Genomic DNA, 25,542 nt, shown 5'->3' on the forward strand with positions numbered 1-25,542 from the left:
CCATAGTATTCTTACCAGCAAGTTAAAGGAGTATGGATTGGATGAATGAACTATAAGGTGGATAGAAAGCTGGCTAGATCGTTGGGCTCTACAGGTAATGATCAATGGCTCAATGTCTAGTTAGCAGCCGGTATCAAGCAGAGTTCCCCAGGGGTTGGTCCTGGGGCTAGTTTTGTTCAACATTTTCATTAATGACACTAAGCTCTGGGGTGTGGCAGATACGCTGGAGGGTAGGGATAGGGTCCAGAGTGACCTAGACAAATTGGAGGATTGGGCCAAAAGAAATCTGATGAGGTTCAACAAGAACAAGTGCAGAGTCCTGCACTGAGGATGGAAGAATCCCATGCACTGTTACAGGCTGGGGACTGACTGGCTAAGGGGCAGTAATAGAGAAAAGAACCTGGGGATTACACTGGACAAGAAGCTAGATATTAGTCAACAGTGTGCCCTTGTTGCCAAGAGAGCTAACAGCATATTGGGCTGCATTAGTAGGAGCATTGCCAGCAGATTGAGGGAAGTGATTATTCCCCTCTATTCAGCACTGGTGAGGCCACATCTGGAGTATTGCATCCAGTTTTGAGGGGGCCCCCACTACAGAAAGGATGTGGACAAATTGGAGAGAGACCAGTGGAGGACAATGAAAATGATTAGGGGGCTGAGGCGCATGACTTACGAGGAGAAGTCTGCAGAAGAGAAGAGTGAGGGGGGATTTGATAGCAGCCTTCAACTACCTGAAGAGGGGTTCCTAAGAGGATGGAGCTAGGTTGTTCTCAGTGGTGGCAAAGGACAGAACAAGGAGTAATGGTCTCAAGGTGTAGTGGGGGAGGTTTAGGTTGGATATTAGGAAAAACTATTTCACTAGGAGAGTGGTGAAGCACTGGTTACCTAGGGAGGTGGTGGAGTCTCCATCCTTAGGGGTTTTTAAGGCCCAGCTTGACAAAGCCCTGGTTGGGATGATTTAGTTGGGGTTGGTCCTGCTTTGAGCAGGGGGTTGGACTAGATTACCTTCTGAGGTCTCTTCCAACCCTAATCTTCTATGATTTTATGCAGGCTATTGAGAAAGTTTGCCAAAGGTTGAGTAAACTACCTTTGATTTTAAAACTTAGCAAATAAAATGCAATTTATTTTACTCACATCTCTAATTTGTTCTTTTAATGAGGATTATAAATTTTGCCTCTGGTGTTTATTTAGAGAGTAAAAAATCTGCTTTTCATGTGTTTTCTAGTTTCTTTTCTAATTGCTGATTATGTAGATATTTTTGTATATAGTTTGTGTAATTCTAAAGTATGTCTGTAATATCTCAGCCATTCTCACAATAATAGATTGTGATATGATAGAACTATAACTCCTTGATATATGATGTATTGAGTACTGTAGATCTAGCACTGTATGTAGGATTTAGCTTCCTTTAAAAAGTAAGTTTTGCATTCCTAACATAAAAGTACTCTGCTTTTTGTCCTTCCCATTAGGAACCATGGGATGCTCGACACATTCCAGCACTGTTCTCTGCTTTCTGTGGCCTTTTAGTTGCACTTTCTTATCATCTTAGCAGGCAAAGCAGTGATCCATCTGTGCTTATGTAAGTTGTCAATAAACTTTTTTTTATTGGTTATATTGTATGGCATGTAAACTATAACTTGCACAGGGTGATATTTAAGTCTGGAGATGGTGATTTTTGAATTCGGTGACTTAAGGGATCTTCTAACAAAGTTGGTTGTGTAAACTTGGGTTTCACTGGAAAGAAACATACTGAAAAAGTATGATAAAGGAGGGCTTTTCTGATTATTGTACCAGTGTTTTAGAAAACATTCTTTTTTTGAGAAGGACTGGATATCTCAAGGACTAGCAATAAGAAACACATTTACCTCTAGATAAATGGTATAAAATAAGGTACTGATCCTGAAAACGTTCATGTATGTACTTAAGTGTAGTACCATGAGTAGTCCCATTGAAATCAATGAGATGATGTACAATAGTAAAGTGAAACATTTGCTGGATCAGGGCCAAAGACTGCTGTCAGTGGCTGAAAGATAGTGTCATTAGTTTGGTAGTTTGTATGAAATATATTTTGGTCTTGGTCCATTCCAGTAGCCAGCTGTCTCCATTGCAAAGCTACCATCAGATTTGTCACTAAATGGTGCCACTGTCAGTTGTGTCAGCAGAAAGAACAATGAATGAATAAACAGAAACCAAACTATTCAATTTCTCATCACAAGGTCCTCAAATACTTTGATGAAATGGCAAGTGTTCACACCTGCTGCCTATGGTGTACCAGTTCAGTAAATGAATAAAGGGCTTCAACCACCAGGGCAACAAATATAGTACCTTTCATCACTACTAAGTTCTTTGGGTCAGATTTTGCTGTCTGGGAATTATATGATTAACCCTTATGGAACTTGCTAATACCCAATGGATGCCACCTGGGGACAGGCTAATTATCAGGGTTTGGGGAGATGCATTAGGAAGCACTTAAGAAGCAAGAGGAAGAGTTCTGACCCTGGGGGAGCACGACCTGATCACAACTCTTTCCTAGTGTCAGTTCCATCATCTTTGCCTCTCCACTGACGTTAACTGCTCTTCAAGGTAGTAAACATTTAAAGCTGAGTCCGGGGCCACTGAAGAACCAGTGTAGAACAAGCAACATGGTGATCTGAAGGTTGGGCTGACAGAAGCAGAGATGCAACTAGAAACATGGGGCCCCATGCCATCTTGGTGCGGGCCTTTTTCGGGCATTCATAGAGAGAGCCAGGTAATACTGAGGGAGACAATGGTGAGTTGTTATACGCAGGGGAGGAAACAGGAATAGGAAGGAAGGTGAAAAGGAGCTGTGGCATTAACCGAAGTTCTTCAATGTGGCTTATGTAAATCCTGTCGTCATCTTCATGATCCCTGCTGTATTCTGTCTGAGGTGGAAGTGCAGTAAGAAGTTGTCACGGAGTCCCTGGGCGATGCTCTGGAAATGCTCCCTATGAAGCCAGTCAGGACTCTGGTGAAGTCTCCTTTCTGTGAGCAGATTCACAGGGCTTCCACCTTCCTGGGTCTGACCCTGGAGCATTCAGCATCTTCTGCCCCTCCGTGCGCTTCCCATAGCGAGTCCGCCCAGGGCGGGTCCTGGGGAAGCCAGAGGGTCTGGCACCTCAACTTCGCAGTCAGACGTGACTCTCAGCCAGCAGGGCCAGCTCTACAGTTTTTGTCGCCCCAAGCAGCGCGCCGAATTGCCGCCGCGGACACTGGGGGCAGTCCGTGCGCCGTTAGGGCGGCAGGCGTGTTTCTGTGGCGGCGGCAATTCAGTGGCAGCTTCTGTCTTCAGCTGGAAAACAGAAGCTGCGCCACAGCGCACAGCTGAACATAGAAGCTGCTGCCGAATTTCCACCGCCGCGAAAATGCGCGTGCCGCCCTAACAGCGCACGGACTGCCCCCGCTGTCCGCGGCGGCATTTCGGCGCGCTGCTTGTGGGGGAAAAAAACAGCCGGACTGCCGCCCCTTGCAGGTTGCCGCCTCAAGCACCTGCTTGGAATGCTGGTGCCTGGAGCCGGCCCTGTCAGCCAGCCAGTAAAACAGAGGTTTATTAGATGACAGGAACACAGTCTAAAACAGAGCTTGTAGGTACAGAGAACAGGACCCCTCAGCCGGGTCCATTTTGTGGGGCAGTGAGCCAGACACCCACATCTGCACTCACTCCACATCCCCAGCCAGCTTCAAAACTGACTCACCTTCCAGCCTCTCCTTCTCTGCTTTGTTCCTTTCCTAGGCCAGGAGGTCACCTGATTCCTTTGTTCTCCAACACCTTTAGCTATCACCTTGCAGGGGGGAAGGGCCCAGGCCATTAGTTGCCAGGAGACAGAGTGTTGTTCATTTTCTGTCCAGATAGCATCACATCTGCCCTCTAGGGCTCTGCAACAATCACATGCCCTTCTCCCACCACCTAGCTACTTAAGAACTGCATAGGAGAAACGGAGGCACCCACACAGTATTCAGAGAAAACATTATGAACATTCCCACTTCATCACAGAAGTGCTTCCACTTACTCTCCTGGAGCCTAATCCCAAACTCATTGAATCTTTCCATTTATTTCAATGGGCTCTAGATCAGGTTCACTACGAGTGACATATAACTCATTCTACAGGACGCTATAGAATACAGAAATGGTTGTGGGGTGAAGTACCATCAGTTCTTATGTAAAATACACACAGAAAAATACCAAATAAGCACTCAAGAATGAGTTCTTTAGATTTTAAATGTGTATTTTCTTCAGGATATAATTCCCAGTCCACTAATGTCTTTAATTAAACAAAACCTCTTATCTTTTGTTTTAATAAGGTGTTTTGAATCCTTGAATTCATTGCTTGGCCACCTTTTAAATCTAGTTTCTAATCCCCTAATGACCTTAATCAAATTCTCAGCAGTTCAAATGGTTGTTAAATGTCTTGTTTGAGATTAAAATATGAGTTTCTGATTCTACAACAACATCAAGTATTCATTGTATAATCATGATTAAAATGTATAATCCCCAAAAAGAGGTTTTTGATATTTTTTAATTACTCTGAATTTAACTAAATGGAGTTTAGGGGATTGGAAACAGTATTTAAGGGATGGCCTACGGCATAAATTTTAAGATGAAGGAGAAGGTGTTGTGTAAAACTAAAATGAGGATGAACATGCAATTTATATTGAGGTGAGCATTTTGTCCTTTGTAATTAGGGTGACCAGAAAGCAAGTGTGGAAAAATTGGGATGGGAGTGGGGAGAAATTGGCACCTGTGTAAGAAAAAGCCCCAAATATCGGGACTGTCCCTATAAAATCGGGTCATCTGGTCATCCTATTTGTAATATCAGTGTTTGACATCAGAAGTGGCACAAAAGAACCCCCTTGCCAGCATTCTCAGTAGTGGTCAAAGATTAGAAAGGGCATGGAACTGAACTACCCTCTCACATGACCCCTTCCCAATTAATGCTACTGTGCTGATTCTAGACTACACTTCCTTATTGGTGAGGAAGCTGACACTTTCCTGGCCAGATTTTCAGCTTTTCTATAGCAATCCCCTGCCATGCAGCAGTAGAATAGTCACTGCGTATGTAAGGGTAAAGTTGGGCTCTAAAATGTCTATTCTCCCCTTACTAAGGTCATATAACCCCATTAACTGAAAAGCTGTTATTCTGAAATATTCTAACAAATGTTTTTTGTAATAGGTCCCTTATTCAATGTAAATTTTTTCCTCACTTTCTACGTCAAAATTTGAGAGATTCCTCAACAGATCCACTCCCAGAGAAGATGAGAGAGTCGGTGGTAAGGCTTTTTAAAATTATCTATTTTATGTACTGTAAACCTTCAATCCACCCATGTGGAATCCCTTAACCATGCTCAATTGTTGATGCTACTGCCTCAAGTGTGGATGTGCTCTGCCGACAGAGGAAGACAGTGTGAATATGCAGCAACCATTTTCTTTTAGTGCTTTTTGATCATCGACAAAACTTTCAGCGAAAAAACTCTGCCACTGTAGACATGGCCGTAGGAAAATATTGGTGACTGGTCCCCGGGGGAAGGTGGATACCTCAGGAGTTCAGGCTGATCAAAGATGGGGTTCCCAGAAGGGTTAAGGTTTGGCTAATTCCTTCCAAAAGTTCTGAATTGCCCTGCTTCTAGAAACCGTTCCTTCTCCTCAGCACAGCATCCATAATGGCCACCTCGAAGCACTGGGGAGATAGATAATCCCTAAAGTGTAAGTATCTATGTGAGTAAGTAGTGTTTAAGGAGTGCATGGAAAATACGCTACTTCATTGCTTGGTGTAGAAGCCACATCCCTTTTAAGCTTAATTATTTTACATGGTTAAAGTGCATAGTAGAGGTCTGGCTATTAATGGAGGGAGGCTTCTAAGCAAAGATATAAAGTATTTATTATAAAGCTTGGCTACATACTCTGGTGTTTTTGGTATGTAGTTCATGGGCACAATCCACTGTCAACTGATTTCTATGACCCGGTTGACTGTATTGTAGGTATAGTGGGAGGCATAATTTTTTTCTGATTTTATAACGCACACATCCCTTCTACGTATTTTCTCATTGCCTGAGGCAAGTGTACAGTCCGACCTCATCTATTCTACAAGTCGAACCATGTCAGGAGACTGACCCAGTTAACAATATGGCCATCCATTGAACTGGTTACAATAATTTCATTTGAGAGTGCAGATGAGGATCTGGTTAAAAACACAGTTAAGGTCCTGACAATATTGCAGTCTGGAACCATGTAACTAGGAAAAGTGGATAACTGTGTTCCACAGTAGTGCTCTGGCATGGCTGTACTGGTAATATGGACAGAGCCTTTGTGTCTTGGTCCCTTTTTTGTGGTTGAATTTGTTTCTTGGTGCTCTTTTCTGCCAGGGAATTGGTTTCACATGGTGCTTGTCAGCTGCACATTTCTGCTACACACGTTTGACATAGTTTTCCAGGAACACAGGCTGTTTTTACTGGCTGCTACAAGGGCCTCCTAATGCTATACCTTCCTTTCTTCCTCTGTTTGGGTTTCCTCCAGTTTATATATTAATGTAAGCAGATGTGCACAAGTCTAAATTGGTTTATGTAGTGCTAACTCTTCCATGCTGGGACACAGATAGTACTCCCTGAAGGGGAGATTGCAATTGTAGTTTAATACATGCTCTGTCTAAACCCTTTAGTGGCTGGCACCTATGTCTTAATAAATAGTTGAACCAAGTTAAGTAGGTTCTTCACAATTTTTATCACAGTGCAATGCCAATATAGCAAATTGGTGAGTGTATGCAGCTAAAAAGATATGTGCATCAAATTTGAGGGAAACATTCAAACAACAATCCATTCTGAACTTATTCCATTATAGTTAAGGGAGTGTGCTATTGTAACCAGCTCTGGTTTTGATTAATTTTCAAAAGCAAACTAAAAATAGCTTTCAGATCCTCTGTAAGAAGAACTTTGATCAATCTGGGAATTGGGTACACTGTTACATGAGGATCAGAAGGAGAAATTTTAATCACATATCCTTCCCCTCTTTGTTTCCCTCAGCCAGGGCCGGCTCTAGACCCCAGCGCGCCAAGTACGCGCTTGGGACGGCATTTTGCCGGCAGGGCGGCAGGCGGCTCCGGCGGACCTTCCACAGTCACGCCTGCAGGAGGTCCACTGGAGCCGCGGGACCAGTGGACCTCCCGCAGGCATGACTGCGGAGGGTGCGCTGGTCCTGCGGCTCTGGTGGACCTCCCGCAGTCATGCCTGCGGATGCTCCACCGGAGCCGCGGGACCAGCGGAACCTCCGCAGGCACATCTGCAGGAGGTCCCCCGGAGCCGCGGACCAGCGACCGCCAGAGCGCGCCCTGCGGCGCGCCGCCCTGCTTGGGCCGGCACAATTTCTAGAGCCGCCCCTGCCCTCAGCATGCCCCTGTGTAATGACCCAAACAAGCTTTTTCCTCCAATGTCAATTGTATAAGATGGCAAAGTGCAACAAAATGTCCAGTGTCCGCTGGCCTATGATCCTATGTATAAAGCATGCATAATATTCGGGCTAAATTAGAACCTTTTTAATCAGTAAATTTAAGATATAAATAACTGGTTCACCTCTCAAGATGAAAGCAAATAGGTTTAAATATTAAAATAAATCTGTTGTGTTGTATAATGACTTCATATTCATCTTAGTAGTTATCAATATAGCATTTGTAATGTTTAGCTATATGACCTTTACTATTTTTTCTCTGCTCGAATGGCTGTGTAAGAATTGTCAGCTTTGGAAACTGGAATTACAAAGCAGCTGTCATGGATAATTGACCATTCAACTTTGAGAATGGAGCTTCCTAGCATTATAATTAATTTCTATAGGCATCCCCATGGTTGATTTCTACATTAACCAGTAGCCTGAGGGTGTTAATGTGTTACATTCAAACTCAACTTCCTTCCTGGCCTTTAGTACAAACAGTCAGATAGCTAGTAAAAGGATTTATACAAAGCTCCCAATGTATAATTTAAAACAAGAAGAAAAAAAATTACAGCATGTTTTTCCTGTTTATTCTCACAAGCAGGAGGTATCCAGAATAGCCTTTTAAAAAATAAAGAAATATTTCTTTGATAGAATGGTGAGTGGATGATGTTGAGTCTGTCTGCATGATCTGTTTTTACCCAAAACTTCAAAACAATCCCATGGTAGTGATTATTTCACTATTGAATTTTTACTAGGGTCAGAGGTCATGCCTTTCACACATAATGTGTATCAAACATTACATTAAAAACATGTCAGTTCGGGTGCAAAGTCAAGGACTAGAAAGTTAGGAAATCATGGCCTGTCCAACCTTAATTCAGCCTGCTTTGGCATTCATTCTGTGCACCCCCCTGTGTATGGGGTATTGTGGAAAATGTGCAGTGTTTTATTTACTCTCACCAACTCTCACTATCTTGTTGCAAATGTCATGATATGTGATGTTTTTCTTAAAACCCCAGCTCTGGGAGGCATATGATTACATGAGAATATCAGCTTTCATTTTAAACATAATAAGTTTCTATCCTTCAGTCTAGCTTTGAAAACATGACCCGAGTACATTTATTAATTTTTAGCCAACCTCATGATTTCTTTGGGGCCTGACTCACAATTTTTGAATGCTTGGAGTTGTCATTACTGAGAATGGTATCTGATTATGTAATTAAATATTATATTATATATTATATTATAATGCATATACCCAGCAGGGCTAAATTAAGATTGTACAGGCAACCATAAATCTAGCATTTCCTAGCTTTCAAGTGCTTAACTTTGCAACCTAAATAACATTCTTTTAATGTAGTTTTTAGTATGTGATTTCCTAGGATTTTTAATAAGGAAAAAAAGGTAAAAATAAATTCCATTATGTGCATCATCATCAGGGTTTCAACCTTGAACTTTCAATACTGATGCACAGCTGCTACCACTTGAGCTACAGGGCTAACTACATTAGCTAGTTGCAAGAGAAGGCTGTTATCCTGTGGGTGGGAATGGGCCACTGGGGCAGGACTAGGTAGGAGATCAGGAGTTAGTTGATGGTGAGAGGCTGGCCTGGCCTGGTTCTCTCTTTCACTCTATCCCCTTGAGTTGGGATGCTTCTGTCTGATGTGGTATCTTCAGAGGTGGGTGTGGACCACTGGAGCCATGTGCTGAGGCCAGGCAGGCAGGGTGTTTGTTGGAAGCTTGCACCAGCTCTGCTCACACTCCTCCTGGCTTCCATACATTGCCAGAACATGTATATGGTAGTTTTGGTGCTGCTGCTTTGGCAGTGGTTTGGATCTAGTTCTTTAGAATGTTCACGTTCCATTAATACTTTGGCAGTCTGCCAAAAATTTCCTGAGGCGCACAAGCCAGGGAAGGAAAAGGACATTAACGCTTTATATTTATGCTAAACCTGAGTGGAGTTTTATGGGATGCAGAAAAGGCGCTCCTCAAGCCTAAGGGCTTTAGTCCAGCTGAATTTCAAAGGCCTGCTGTAAACAGTGTAAGTGTTAGTGTTCTCAGAAACAGGTCGCAATCATCTTTTGATAACCGAAATTGTTAAGCATCTGAAATATAGTGGTTACTGATAGCTCCCCCTATACTTTAAAATCCATTTGTTGGTCAAGTGTTGTCTCCTACATCTGTTTCATTTTTATCTCCCTGTTGTTGGGCCTGTTATCCTGTCATTCTCTGTTTTCTTCCTCCTCCCCACAGAAACACTTGTTGGCTAGGCCGGCTATTGGGGCTGGGTAAACAGGCACAGTAACATCTTGAATCAGATGAGGTTTTCTTTTAAGTGAAATTTCGTTGCACTATAAGTCAGTATTTATAAAAATATCTAGCAGCAAGCATTCAGTTTATGCCTGTCAGCACCTGCATTTACCACCAGTGTTAAGTACTGCTAACCCTCTGTAATATATCTAGTCATAAGTCTAAGCCAAGTTATTGATTTGCTAACCAAAGACATTTCTGTAAGCTGTAAAATACAATGGTTCAAAAATTCACATAGCTCAAAAACTATCTTGTTAATTTGTTTATTCATGATGATATTTTAATCACAAGAAAAATGGGTTAGGAAGAACATATTTTCCTATTTCTCCAAAACACAATTACTCCAACCCAGTTATAGTTCTTTACTTGAAGGTAGATTCTTATCTTTCATTATCATTACATAATTCTAGAGATAGGCCCACTTCTGAAAACGGAAATACAGAAAACCCCACAAATACCATTGCATAAACGGAGACACAAATTTAATGTAAAACCATTTTCGTTTTAGTTTAGTTTAGTTTTAAGTACCCCATATTACAATTAAACAATGTTTACATAATATGTTTTTAAATTAATTTTGATAAAATTTTAATATGCTTGACAGGGTCTTTTTAACAAACATAGCGTGGGGAAATAATTTTGCAAAGCATATTGCAGAAAATACCTGTACATTAAAGTATATTTATATATTGTAAAACAATGACTAGTGTCATCACAATGCAAACTATTAGTAATTCATAATGGAGTAATGTAATTTGTCCAGTTAAAATAGTATTCACTTGATAATTCTGTATTTTAAAAAAATTATATTCACAGAAGGAAATCTTGAAATCGGATCTCATTGTCTGCACAGTGGCTGCTGTTCTATCATTTGCAGTCAGCGCCAGCACTGTGTTTCTGTCATTAAGGGTATGTATTATAATCCCCTCCTTTTAAATATTTTTCCCCTAAGATATCATCTCTATTATGCAAAATTACATGGCTAAGAATAGAGAGGAGCTGTGAAGAGAAGAGTTAAGGAAAAATTATTTAATGGCAAAGATAATTTCAAGGCTTTTGATATACACTGCAAATCAGTTATAGATATTTATATTAGGCACAATTTAATGCATTTAGTAATTGTTTTCCCTAAACCTTTGCTTTATACTAGTCTTTTTTTTATGACATAGAAGCTGTTGGAAGAGGGATTCTTACATAAACCCACCAATTTAGCTTTTTTTATTTCCAGTTACAATACTGGTTAAATGTGTGTGTAAAGTACACTTTGAAAAAGAACAAAGGTTGTTGCTTTCATTTCCTGAGCCCCACATCTGCTTCCCACCTGTAGTCTTTGATGCTTTTTATGCAAGAATCAATATTTCTTGCAAATGTATAAGGAAGATTAAATTGTTGTACATTAAAAATATTGTATGTCTATAAAACATTATTTGTAAATGTGATTCCATTATTTTCCTCCTTTGGCTCAGCCATTTCTCAGCATTGTGCTGTTTGCTTTAGCATGGACTGTGGGATTCGTAACACATTACATACTTCCTCAGCTCCGCAAGCATCATCCTTGGCTGTGGATTTCACACCCCATACTTAAAAACAAAGAATATCATCAGCGGGAAGTGAGAGGTTTGTAATAAATATTGTCAGAATGTTGATTTGATGTTGCCTTTAGTTTGTCTTGTTTTTAAAGAAAAAAATTCTTGCTTGTGTCCATTGTGATGTTTAAAGATGACCATTTTTTTCCAAGATGAGTTTTCTTTTTTCATGTTTTACTTAGAAATAAATATCAAGTTTTGATTTCTATATTTCTTCTTCGAGTGATTGCTCCTATGCATTCTAGTTAGGTGCGTGTGTGCCGCGTGCACGTTCGTCGGAAGATTTTTACCCTAGCAACACTCGGTGGGTCGGCTGGGCACCCCCTGGAGTGGCGCCGCTATGGCGCAGGATATATATCCCTGCCGACCCATCCGCCCCTCAGTTCCTTCTTACCGCCCGTGTCGGTCGTTGGAACAGTGGAGCGCGGCTTAGCTGACCTCCACTTCCCTAGCTACTCGTAGTTTCTCTCGTTAAGTATATAGTTCAGATGTTTATAGTTGTAGTTAACTTTATTTGTTTGTAGTATAGTATAGTGTATTTATTTCACAGGGGTTCGGGGTTTATCCCCATCCCCTCACCCGGTGCCGGGTCCGATGCCCAGTCCACAGGGTTTTATAAGGCTCGGCCGGCCACAAGCCGATGCCGACAAGAGATCCTCTCCTAAGTGCCTCGAGGGATCTCACCTCACAGATAAGTGCCGCATTTGTGAGGCCTTTAATCCGAGAACAAAGGGGAGCGGGACTTTCGTCTCAAACAGCTCCTGAGGGACGCAGCTCTTGCTCCTCCGCTCTCAGCGCCGAGCGCTGGTTAGTCTTCAAGGAGCACTCCCTCGGCACCGGATCGCCGGTACCGCCAAGGCCTCTCGGCACCGGCCGTCGCTGGCTTCCACTCGGCATGGATCCCTCTCCTGGAGGATGAAGAGGCACAATATCCTTGCTGCATCCGAGCCGCCTGCTCCGCAGCTGAGTGCTATGCTCAGTCGGATCGCCCGGCACCGATGTCCGCTGTGGCACCGACAATATCCGCACCATTAACTCCGGCCAGGCAAGAGCCGTCGAGTCCGGTGCTGGAATGCTCCCCGGTACGAACCGTGGTCGAGCTCGCTGTGCAGCTGCGTCCGAGCCGCCTGCTCCGCAGCCCGAGCACTCTACTACGTCGCACTGCCCGGCACCGGTACCTGCTGCGGCACCGACAGTATCAGCACCGTAGACTCCGGCCACGCAAGAGCCGTCGAGTCCAGCACCTGAACGCTCCCCGGTGCGAGCTGTGGTCGAGCTCACTATTCCCTCCACGCCGGAAACATTTCCACAGCGAGGGAGTTGATGGCAAGGGCAGAGCCTGCGCGGCTTTAACCCCCGGCACCGCCGGTGCGGGTTATATTGTCTATCGGCGAGCCTGTCTTGCTCACGCCACCCGGCGTCGGCACCGCATAGCGGCACCATTCACAATCGCGGTCCCGCAGACGTTCTCGGTCCCGTCACCGATCAAGGACCCGACGCCGCTTGCAGTCTCGGCACCGTTCTCCATTTCGGTACCAGTAGTACTCGCAGCACCGGTCAGCGTCCCGTTCGCCGGCCCGGTACACTCAGCACCGATCCAGCTCCCGGCACTGCCCCAGGCACCGGGACTCCCGTAGCCACTCCTGATCATCGAGCCTCGCGCTCTCGGTCGACCGCCCGGCACAGCTCCAGTGGCAGGTCCCGTTCTCGGTACCGGTATGTCTCCTGGTACCGATCCCCGGTGCCGCGTCGAGCGACATCAGTTAGACAGGGCGACTCTACCAAGGGCTTTTCAGCTCCTCCAGGGCCATCCAGCCACACATCAGTGTTGCCCCGTGCGGACACGTCATATGCGCAGTACTCGGTTTTCCGATGTGCCCTCCAGAGTCTTCCAGGAGACCTATCAGTGGTCATTCTAGTCACCTTGGGCGTACTACCACGCCAGAGGCGTACCGGTGGTCCCATCTCGCTCCGTTCCGTCGGAGCTCTGGGTGCCAGAGGCGACAATTAGCTGTTCCCCTCCGACCGGTACAGAGCAAGCCCCGGTTCAGCCACCGGGCTCCCAGATCCCACCAGATCAGGAGGTCGTCCAGGAGCGCGAGCCCACACAGGACCCGCTTGTACCTGGCCTTTCTTCTTCCTCCTCCCCAGATGAGGCGGGGGCAGGAACATACTCCTCGGGCCCTCCTCTGATCAAAATGCAAGTACATGGTATCCTCCACGGGGTACGAGTACCTATATGTACATCTCCCCACCCCGCTCCCTTGTCGTCCAGTCCCTCAATGGGACGGAACACCATGGCCAACAGGCACCAGCCCCTAAATCCAAGGAGGCTAGGCGAATGGTCTTACTGGGCCGTAAGATGTACTCGGCGGGAGCCCTGCAACTTTGTGTAGCAAACTAGCAAGCCCTGCTTAGCCGCTACTATGGGTGGCAGTGGGCAAATTTACAGAGTCGGTTCTTCAGAACTCCCGTCAAGAGTTCGATGCCCTGGAACAAAGGAAGAAGCTGGCGAGGGCTTCCCTCTAGGCCTTGTTGGATGCAGCTGACTCCGTTGCCACGACTCTGGCCTTGGGTGTTGCCACGAGGCGCATTTCATGACTCCAGTTATCGAGCCTTCCCTCTCAGCTGCTGCACACTATACAGGACTTGCCCTTCAATGGCAAAGGCCTGTTCTCTGAAAAAACTGGCCCTAGGCTGCAAAGCCTAAAGGGCAGTAGGGTCACTTTGCGCTCTCTCTCGGCATGCACATGCCGGTGCTTCAGCGCCGACCTTTCCGTTCCCAGCCTCACCGCTCTTACCCTGCGACTAGACAAAGACAGGACTTTGCCAGCAGGCGTCGCTTACGCGGTCGTAGGCGTCAATCAGGACCCCAAAGGAGCCAAAATTGCGGTCCTTCTAACCACAATGGGACAAAAGCCTACCCATCCTCGTCCCTCTTAGGGGCCCTCTCACGAGCGATTCCTCTTGCAAGAGGTGCGGACGCTCCTCTTCATCGGAACTATACAGGAGGTATCTAAGGACGAAACCTAATCCCCTATGCGAAGGGAGGTCTCGGACCTATCCTAGACCTGCGGGACCCCAACAAGTTCACGATGTCCCGAAGACTGGAATGCCGCCCTCTATATGAAGGGCGCGTATTTTCACGTCACCATTTCTCTTCCACACAGAAGGTACCCCCGGTTTGGGGCCTACCATTGTTTCCAGTATACGGCCCTCCCGGTTGGCCTCTATACAGCCCAAGTGTATTCAAAGTGCAGGGCTGTAGTCGCCGCCTCTCTTCGTCACCGTCGGATACACGTTCTCCGTATCTAGACGATTGGCTCATTCGAGGGACCACTGGGTTTGGAGCGTTATACCCCCCCAGTTGGCCCCCGCCAAAACCTGGGTCTTCAACCTGGTTCTAACCAGTTTTATGATTGCCCCATTCGAGCCACTGACAACATGCTCGCTGACACCTGTCCTGGAAGACAGTTTTCCTTGTAGCCTTTCTATCGGCCAGACGAGTCTCCGAGCTTCAGGCTCTCACGATGGACCCACGGTATACTGTGTTCCTCAAGGACAAGGGCAGTTGTTACCACGTCCGACCTTCCCCCCCTAAGGTGGTGTCGGCCTCTCATATCAACCAGGATATCTTCCTTCCGGTCTTCTTTCCGAAGCCACACTCATCGCAAGGAGAGCAACAATTGCCCTCCCTAGACGTCCATAGGGCGTCCGCAATCTATATCGAGCGGACAAAGCCCTTTCGTAACGCCCCCAAACCTTCGTCGTACCGGCATACCGGATGAAGGGCATACCTGTCTCCTCCTAGAGGATTTCATCTTCAATGTCGTTGTGCATCCGCACCTCCTGTGTTTTGGCCCATGTTCCATAGAACCACCTTACTGCACATTCCACCAGGGCTCAGGCTTCTCTGCTGCCTTCCTGGCTCACATACCCTTTCAGGGGTTGTGTCGTGCAACTACCTGGTCCTCGATCCGGACTTTTGCCTCTTTGGTCTAATTGTCCAGAGCTGATGCAGCCTTTGGCTCAGCAGTTTTGCATTCTGCAACAACTCACTCCGACCCCACTGCCTACGTAAGGCTTGGGAATCACCTAACTGGAATGCATAGGAGCAATCACTCGAAGAAGAAAAGACGGTTACTCACCGTTGTAACTGTTGTTCTTCGAGATGTGTTGCTCCTATCCATTCCAGACCCACCCTCCTTCCCCACTGTCGGAGTAGCCGGCAAGAAGGAACTGAGGGGCGGATGGGTCGGCAGGGGTATATATCCTGCGCCATAGCGGCACCACTCCAGGGGGCGCCCAGCCGACCCACCGAGTGTTGCTAGGGTAAAAATCTTCCGATGAACGTGCACGCAGCGCGCACACACCTAACTGGAATGGATAGGAGCAACACATCTTGAAGAACAACAGTTACAACGGTGAGTAACCGTCTTTTCTTTTGGATGACTCTCTCAGGAACTGGAAGAATAGAAGTGAATATTGTGACATCATAATAGATAGAAAGGCCAACTGCAACTTTTCCACTTTTCATTGTAGAGGTGGGTGGGTTTGAATCTTTAATGCAGAGCTTTCTGCTAAAACTATCCAATTTTAGCAAAAACATTCAAGCCCAAGGAATTTTAAACTGTCTGTGTAAACATCCCTTCCTGTCTTAAGTGAGGTCTAGCAAAACTGCCACTGCAACCTCTACCTATTGGAATTTCATTATCCTATAGTTCTCCAGTCCCCAGACAGTCTTCCAGCAGGAGGGAAGTGTTATTTCTAATGTAGAAAAGCAAGCCCTGAATCCATGGATGTGAGTAGGTAAACTCCACTTGACTTCAAGTGCAACAGGATAGGGCACATAGGAGTTAAACTGAAGAGTGGAGCATTTTGATTCGCATTTAAAATGTGTCTAAGCATTTCAACTCCCTACCCCATTACCACACTTAGACTTGGAATGTAGTTCTACATGAAATAACTTCTTCCCTTTGTATCTTTATTGCTCCTTCTCTCCCCTTTTATTTAATCATTGGAAGTGCTGGTACCTACTTACACTTCACATCCTCTGTCTCTGTTGCCAACCACCAAAGTGTCCAGGAAATCCACTGGGGCCCTGAGCAGATTTCCCCCTACAGAATAAGATTATTCCTTATTATGGGCCCCTTTCCCTTAAACATCAGCTTTCACGTATGTGACGGGTTGGGTCACAGAGACCCCCTTGGAATTGCCACCTGATGTACTGAGACTACCTCTGAGCCCGTTTTCCCTGGCAGCTTGGGACTTCAGTACCCTGTCTTGTTGAGCCAGACACGCTAGCCTGCTACAAACACAGACCCAGGTCTGAACCACTTGCCCCAAAAGCTGCAGGCTTAACTGAAAACAGCTTAAGAAGTGATCTAGTCTCTAGCACCCAGGCACCCAGTTCAATGGGATCCAAAACCCAAATAAATCAGTTTTACTCTGTGTAAAGATTATACAGGGTAAACTCATAATTGTTCACCTTCTCTAACACTGATAGAGAGATATGCACAGCTGTTTGCTCCCCCAGAATTAATTACTTACTCTGGGTCAATTTAATAAGCAAAAAATGATTTTATTAAGTATAAAAAGTAGGATTTAAGTGGTTCCAAGTAATAACAGACAGAACAAAGTAAATTACCAAGCAAAATAAAACAAAAACATGCAAGTCTAAGCCTAATACAGTAGGAAACTAAATGCAGGTAAATCTCACCCTCAGAGATGTTCCAATAAGCTTCTTTCATAGACTAGACTCCTTCCTACTCTGGGTCCAGCAATCACTCCTCCCCCTCCCCACCCCCAGTTACTGTCCTTGGTTCCAGGTTCTTTCAGGCATCTCTTTGAGGTGGAGAGGCTATCTTTTGAGCCAGCTGAAGACAAAATGGAGGGGTTTCCAGGGCCTTTTATATTCTCTCTCTTGAGGGCAGAAACCCCTTTGTTCTTCTGTGCATGATCACAGCAACAAGATAGAGTCTGTAGCCACCTGGGCAAGTCGCATGTCTATGGATGATTCAGCTTTTTGCAGGCCGATGCCATTGTTTACATGTTAGTTTGAACGTTCTCAGGAAAGCGCAGATGTGGATTCGTGTCTCCCAAAGTCCATTGTCAGTTAAATGTTTGTTTCTTGATAGGGCTATTCTCAGTAAGTGCCCATTCTCAAGAAGCTGACCAAATGCTTCACTGAGGCTACTTAGAATCAAACAGGTACATAGCCAATATTCATAACTTCAAATACAAATATGGTACACACATACAGACAGCATAATCATAACCAGCAAACTACAACCTTTCCATAGACACCCCACTTGGCCTCCTCTGTACAAGACCTGGTGCAACCATAGGACCCTGGTTGCAACAATGATCTATACATTCACAGTTTATCAATAACATCACAATGTACCTCTGACCAGAACTTCAAAGTGCTGGAATGGTGAGAAGAATCTCAGACTTTTTCTTCAGATTATTGGTAACAGGGCAGCTAGCCCATCTAATATTTATTCATGAGTCTGGCTTAAATCTGAGTTACTCCTTCCCTTGAACATGAATGTTCAAACATTTCACCTCTGTGGGCCTGGATTCAAATCAGAATTTATTTACTGGACAAAATGGATTTCCGTGCAATCCCAAGTGGATATTTATCCCTGTTTATTAAACATCCTAACCTCTTTTTTACCACTTGGTGCAAAATGCAAGTTGTTTTACCCCTGGTGTAACTTTTAGATTGTGGAGAAGGGGAATTGTTATGTATGGAAATGGAGGACATATCAAATATAATAATAATACGTAGCTCTTCTATAGTGTTTTTCATCAGTTGATCTCAAACCACTTTTCAAAGGAGGCCAGTATTATCCTAATTTTACACAGATGATAGAAGGGAAGATGAAAGCTCAAAGACCTCCTTCACCTTGCATCACATTGAGCTACTGTGTATGAGTCAAGTGACTGATGGCCTAATCCAGGGTTATGTAAGCTGAAGGACAGCCTAATATTTGTACGGAAGTTTATAGCCATTTTACATGGTATAGAGAAAATAAAAATAACCCTTCTCTTTTTTAATACCCAAGCCCTTTAGGGAATGTTCAAATTATTAATGATAAAAACTTTATATATAAACTTCTTAATGACAGACATAGTTTCCACTGTATTTCTGCAGGGCATAATATTCTGCTAGCAGAAGTAATAAGGCTAAAATAATGTCTTTCCCTGGCATCTGTGGCAATGGGGATTTACTGAAAATATAGCAATGAACCAATGCAAAGGAAGAGTTCTTTTTAAAATGGCATTTCTCATTTTTAAAAAGTGTAACAAAATCAAGTTAAAAGTGAGAACACAATGTTGTATCAGTGATGTTTAGCCATTGTGTTCGCTCTGTCGATATAAGCCTTAGTGGTTATCCATATAGACACCTGTAAGAGAGAATATAGCACAGAGAAGTCCCTTTACCAATAACATTTACCTCACCTACTAGCTGGGCTTTCTATTTATAATGACCAATTGATCTGTACACCTGTATTAGCTATATTTTGAGAACACTGTACTGTAGCGTTTAACCCTCTGTTACAGTACAATTACATTACAACCTCTGATACATATTGTGTGCAATTACATTACAATCTCTGTTACATATTGATATGCTGTACTCTGTGTTTAAGACATCTGTGTTTAAAAGTGAATTGTATTTGCTAAATAGTTTTTCCTCTTTAAGAAATTGAGGCAGAATTATATTTACTTTGACTTTTGAATGTTTAAAATTTGAGCGGCATGGTTACTGAAGTCTGTAACTTTCATTTCCTGCATAATATCTCAAGAGAATCACTAAAGCTGAATGAAACAATGTAACTTCATTGATATTTTGACCTTGCTAATATCTACTGGCTTCAGCAGGTGCTGCCTGGGTATGTAGGAATATCTGTAAATATTTTAGAATCCCAGAGACTAATTTCTAGTTCTCCTGCAGTTTTTATTTCAGCAAACTACTTGGATTGTTGTTTTTTTTTAGCTGTCATCTTCTCTTTGCTCCCAGCTGGAAACTTGCTTGTCATATCTTGATGGATCATTCTCAACCTATGTTCTTGAGGTGCTTGAAAACAATAATGTCAGAGCACAGTGTGCTGCAGGACTTCAATATCCCATTCTTCAAACTAGACAACAAAAGGGTTCTGCTCATCCCCTCAAAATCATGCATTTGCTATGCATTAAGGATTTAAACCTCTGAAAAATCATGTCTTCAAAACAAAACCTGGGTACCAAGAAGTACCCAAGAGACTTGATTGAAGGTTGCCTTTTAACTGTTACCACAAAATGCCAAGAAAAGTGTACTGGAAATGTAAATCTTATTAATGATTTGTTTTCCAGCTGAAAGTCCTTGTTTTAAAAGGCTTCATTTGCTTGATAATGAGCAACTCTTGTGACTATGCTGGCTTTGTTGTCTTTTGCATGCGTTTAATCATAGAAGACCGTTATAGGATTTCTTCCCTTATCCCCCATTAGGTCTGTCTTCATTCATTGGAAAAACATAATTTTCATAAAGGTAACGGCTCAGCTTTTAAAAAGGTTGAGAGTAGAGATATGCCAGGCAAATCCACTTTACACTTTGACTGATCTGCATTGATGGTTCAGCTCATACTTTGGGAACACTTGTATCACTCAAGCAAACAGCTCCCTGGTACTATCAGGAGTCAAGGCATTTTCAGATTCTTCTATATTCTCTATTTCCTATGGTGTTCATCTAGTCTGTATTGGTTTAATTATTGCAGAAGTGTACCCAGAAATATCTGTTAGAATGTATTGAATTTAGAATGTATGAAAAATGGTTGTGAAAAACAGGTCCCTCACAGCATTGCCATGGTCATTTCTACCTGCTACTTTGAAGGCAAAAAAGTTTGATTTTGAAATGTGAATCATATTTTTAATTAAAGCTATGAAAAAGCCTGGCATCAGAGCCATAGACAGTAATAAGAGGAAATACTTTACACTATAAAGAGTGAAGGATATTGAGTCTCAGAAATTCATGTACAGCTTTTTGAAAGCCTGTTACCTCAACCAAAGATGAATTAAGGTAATTTGGAAGGAATGGTTCATGACCTTTCCGCTTGTATCTATTGAACATATGGTACAACGGAATCTTGATTCACTGTGTCCTCTTGTTTCTCACCATCATATTGCTGAAATAGATTATTTTATTCTTCTTGCTGTAGGAAGGGGTGTTGGTAGTTCAGCAGGTGGTTCTTACTTTTGAGTCAGTACTGCATCAATACTCCAGTATGCTGCACTCTGCTGTTGCAAATACTGTTTTTCAGACAACCTGAACTATTTGTGCTCATTAAAGAATTCCTGTCACTTTTGCAAGAATACAGGTGTTACTCTGGAAACTTCACTCTGCCTGCCTAATTTCTCCCTGAAACTTCAACTGGACACAGTAATCACATCCTGTCTGACTGCTGAATAATATAGTTGTGCACCGTTAAAAGACTGTATTTACATATATAATAGCTTCTTTGTAAAGTATTTTTGGGCCCTTTGGGATAATAATAATAATAATGATCCCTAGCTCTCTTATAGTGCTTTTTATCCTTAGATCTCAAAACACTTTACAAAGTTTGACAAATCATTATCCCCATTTTACAGATGGGGAAACTGAGGCACAGAGAGGGGACATGACTTAGCCAAGGTCATCAAGCAGGCCAGTGACAGAGCTGGGAATAGCAATCCAGGGTTCTGGAGTCTTCATTCAGTGCTGTCTCCACTTGGTCACACAGCTTCCCCACTAGGTCACATGAAAGGTGTTAGTTAATTATAAATATTCTTTAATAAATAAATATTTAAGTTAAATAACTATTGTTAAGTAAGAAAAGTGATTAAAGTGATGAAAAACAAATATGTTTATTAATATCATGTCATGTTTTACTTCTAAAAACTTAGCAGGATCTATCCTTTAGCACGTACCATTTCAGCTACTATATGTGCCTATCTGGTGGATGCAGCAAAAAGAAGCAAAATATATAATGTATAAATATTGGCCAGACCCAGAGAACAACATGATTGCTATATGGCAAAAGAATTAAGGATTACATGAAGTGTCATAAATTAGTGGTTATGTTAACTAGTATAATATACAAAACTCATGATTTGTCCTTTTGACTTTAATGCATTTATTGTCTATACAGTATTTATACGCTGAAAAAAATAATAATTTGACAAAATGGTCTGTTATCTGGGTTTTTATTTCAGATGCTGCTCATTTAATGTGGTTTGAAAGACTCTATGTGTGGCTTCAGTGTTTTGAGAAATACATCTTGTATCCAGCAATAATATTGAATGCTCTCACCATTGATGCTTTTTCAATTAGTAAATACAAGAGACTTGGTACACAGTAAGTTGATTATAGTTCATAATATGTGATTCATAGATTTAAGACTGCTCACATTCAGACTAATGTTCAAAAGATGAAGCTCATGGAGTATACGTCCATCAATGGCTATTAGCCAAGATGGTCAGGGCCACAACCCCACAATCTAGGTGTCCCTAAACCTCTGACTGCCAGAAGCTGGGGACTGAATGACAGGGCATGGATCATTCGATAATTGCTCTTTTCTGTTTATTCCCTCTGAAACGTCTGGCCACTGTCAGAAGACAGGATATTGGGCTAGATGGGCCACTGGTCTGACCCAGTATGGCCATTCTTATGTTTTTATGAAGTTTAATGTTGCGTAAATGAGTCTGGTTATTTGTCACAATTTGGTTTTGTGCTATTAATGAATAACAATAAATACAAAATACTATAATTATTGGCTCTGTTAAAGGACAATTCAAACTGCCTTAAAATATAATAAAAGAGATGCTGTTGGTGCTGCAGCAAACATGATTGAGGCTAGAGAGATTTAAATTTATATAGAGAGATTAAAAAACTAAATATGTATAGTATGCCCAAATGACAGCTAAAACCAGGAGATATTATACCAGTCTGCAGGTGTTCAAAGGGTGTAAACACCTTGGGAGTAACCAGGATTAATGAGATGAAATGAGAAATCTAGGTTGGATGTCAGGGAACTGTAAAGTTTATTAGACTGTGGAAAAGTCTCTCAGAGGAGGTGTCATAGGCCTCATTACTAGAGTCATTGAAGGCTAGGTTGGTCAAAGCTTCAAGAATGTAGAGTGCAGAACTGTCCTGAATTAGCAGGGATCTGATCAGGAAAACAATATAAGGTTTTTCCATGTCTAATGTCTGTGACTGTAATTAGAACTAAATGTTGCTGATCCACAGTATTATAATATGTTCTTTGAAGACAGCCTTTTGTGGTGGCAATTTTTGCTTGATGACCTACAAACTGCTGTGAGATTCAGTGGTATTGTAGTGATTGCAATACCCTCACTGAGCAGAATTAGTACAGAACTTTTTTCAGTACTATAGTGATTTAAATTGTTAAACAACTGGCCTGTGTTCAGGAACAAAGATCCATTACAAATGCAGCATTATTTTTCCCATATCCAGATTGTCTGGATGTTAGTTTTTAAAATCAGATTATTTTTAACTTGGATGTAGTGAAAAACTATTTGTTATTAGCAGCAAAGAATCCTGTGGCACCTTATAGACTAACAGACGTTTTGCAGCATGAGCTTTCGTGGGTGAATATCCACTTCGTCGGATGCAAGTAGTGGAAATTTCCAGGGGCAGGTGTGTGTGTGTGTGTGTGTGTGTGTATATGTATGTGTGTGTGTGTATATGTATGTGTGTGTGTGTGTGTGTGTATATATATATATATATATATATATATATGCAAGCAAGAAGCAAGCTAGAGATAACGAGGTTAATTTGTTATTAATTATTATTAATAATAGTAATTTCTATGACAGTAGCATGTAGAGGCTCCAGACCCATGATTCTACGGACTGTACAGACATATAGCAAAAGAGGTTCTGGTCCTAAAGAGCTTACATTCTAAATTAGAGCTTACATTCTAAATTAGAGCTTACATTCTAAACAAACTATATCAACTTTTGTACAGGAGCATACCGCAACATTTTCAAAAATACCTATTTTCAGAAGTGACATAGGCACTTAAGAAGCTAGTCTCATTGAATGTCAATGGGATTTAAGCTTCTAAGTTTCCTAGGCATGTTTTGAAAATTTTACCTGGAATGTAATACAGCTCACTCTCGTAGATGGGGTGGTTCTGCAGGTCTAGCAGAACTAAGAAGTAGCCAAATGTTAGTTTGACACTTGTCAGCAGATATATCTCTGAATCCATTGGAGGATCAGATGTGTTGAGTAAGAAGATACTATTTTACATAGTAACTTTTCAGAGTAGAATTGCAACCCCAACTGTTCAAAATCATGAGTCAGACCCACCCCAATTCATGAGATTTTAAAAAGTAATCATATTTGGGTCTGCCTTCTGATAGTTTAACCTTTAGGGGAATGCCACCAGTTGCCAATGTAGGCGTGAACATCTCAGATTTTAAATTCACCCTTTGAAGACACACTTAAAAATGCAGGTCCTGACTGTTGCTCATTTTGTTCTTATCCCATTTGGTGTGGAGAGCTGCCACACTATTCCTCCCTAGCCTCTTCCCTAACTTGACAGAATACTTAAGAGAGGAGCATAGTGGGAGATAGAATGGCAGCTACCCCACACATGTTCTCCTTCCATATTTGCCCATATGGCCCCTATGTTCACTTGCCTCCCTGAATTTCCTTCCCTTTCCCCTCACTGTTTCCCACCCTTCACATTCCCTGGTACCCCATTTTCCTCCTGCACTCCATGTTGCCAGGCACCCCCTCAGCCTGGCTTATTTCTCTGCACTCCTCTTCAGTCAGCCTCTTGCAGCCCCTGCAACTCTCTCAGTCTATCCAATTCTCCCCACACTCCTCTGACTCCTCATGATCCTACCACAATCTCCTGCCCTGCTGCTCTACACTCTCATTCCTTGTGCCTTCTCATTCTCTTATATCTTTGCTTGCCCTCACCTAATGACTAAGGGTGTCTCCCTTAGTCCCTGAAGGCAGCCTGGCTCAGCCCCCAGTGAAAGCAGTGGGAGATGATGACCATTTAAATTTTGTGGATTTCCAGGCCAGAATGGACTGTTATAATAATCTAGGCTGACCTCCTGCATAAAATACTACATAGAATCATGTCCAGTAATTCCTGCACCAAACCCGTAACTTCTGTTTGAGCTATAGCATATCTTTTAGAAGGACATCCAGTTTTACCTTCAATGATGGGGAATCCACTACATCGCTAGGTTCGTTGTTCCAGTGGCTAAGTACCTTCACTGTTGAGGGATAATGGCACAAGTCTGAATACAGAAATCACATCATCAGAACAAGAAAAAAAAATTCCAAACATTGCACGACTTGCAATAAAATCATGAGAATTGTTAAGATAGTTGGACCTTGTAATCTGAAAATTGAAATCAGCTTGTATCACTCAAGAAATTGAGATGAAGAATTACCTACCTTCAGTTTTTATCTGACTTTTGCAAAACAAATGTGAGGATGAAATGCAGAAACTGCCAAATGTGGGTACCACACATATATATATTTTTAAATAATTATTTTTAAGAAGTTTCTTTGGGAGGATTTAGGGCTCCCCAGAGCCTCTAGCACCAAACAAGGTTAAAGTATTGTTCCTGGTTATGACATCTGAAATGAAGCCCCCTGGGGCAACTGTCTAGAAGAATCAGGGTGGAGGCAGTAGGGCGAGTGAAGAGCAGTCCCAAAATCTTGTATTATCTGAGCCGAGTGGGAAAGGCACCAATCAACTCCCAACCCTTTTCCTCCAGAAATAATTAGTTGAAGGAGCCAACCTCAGCACCAAATACCTCTGTCTGGGTTTGCACACGCTAGGCGTTAACAACACGTGCTTACCTGCATCAAAACCTGGTTGCTAGGGCAAAAGGGCTTGAAAGAGTCTCAGCAAAGCAGCCGGCAGGGCTATCATCTCCTGCTAAGGCAGGGCAGCCCTGGATTCTTTGTTTCTTTAGTCCTCTTATTAGAGAGGGCGGTATTATCTCTCCGTTCTTAGCTACATACTCTCCAGGAAGAAGAATGTCATGTATACAGTAGCTTAAAGAAGGGGAAGTTACTTTCCATGCCTGTAATTCTACTTTTAAGATATCATCTTGCAAGATTCTCATTCACTTGTCCATCTACCCTCAGAATTTGGAGGGATGTTTTTTGAGACAATGTGTTTTTGCAATTTCATTTTG

At 42.9% G+C, this 25,542-nt stretch overlaps 1 protein-coding gene across 5 annotated transcripts in view; it reads left to right on the plus strand.

The window, feature by feature from the left end:
* PCNX2 (pecanex 2) overlaps positions 1-25,542 on the plus strand; it is a 240,648-nt gene that overhangs the window by 104,626 nt on the left and 110,480 nt on the right. For all 5 annotated transcript variants that reach the window (XR_005595903.1, XM_039529322.1, XM_039529325.1 and 2 more), the window contains exons 16-20: positions 1,470-1,579; positions 5,190-5,286; positions 10,559-10,651; positions 11,209-11,359; positions 21,565-21,706. Coding sequence is in view for 4 of the 5 variants with exons in the window: in XM_039529322.1 (XP_039385256.1) it covers positions 1,470-1,579; positions 5,190-5,286; positions 10,559-10,651; positions 11,209-11,359; positions 21,565-21,706 (593 nt within the window). In the remaining variant the exon portion in view is untranslated. The remainder of the gene's footprint in view (positions 1-1,469; positions 1,580-5,189; positions 5,287-10,558; positions 10,652-11,208; positions 11,360-21,564; positions 21,707-25,542) is intronic.

Source organism: Mauremys reevesii, linkage group 3 (genome assembly GCF_016161935.1).
Source record: "Mauremys reevesii isolate NIE-2019 linkage group 3, ASM1616193v1, whole genome shotgun sequence".
In the NCBI taxonomy this organism is placed as follows: Eukaryota; Metazoa; Chordata; order Testudines; family Geoemydidae; genus Mauremys; species Mauremys reevesii.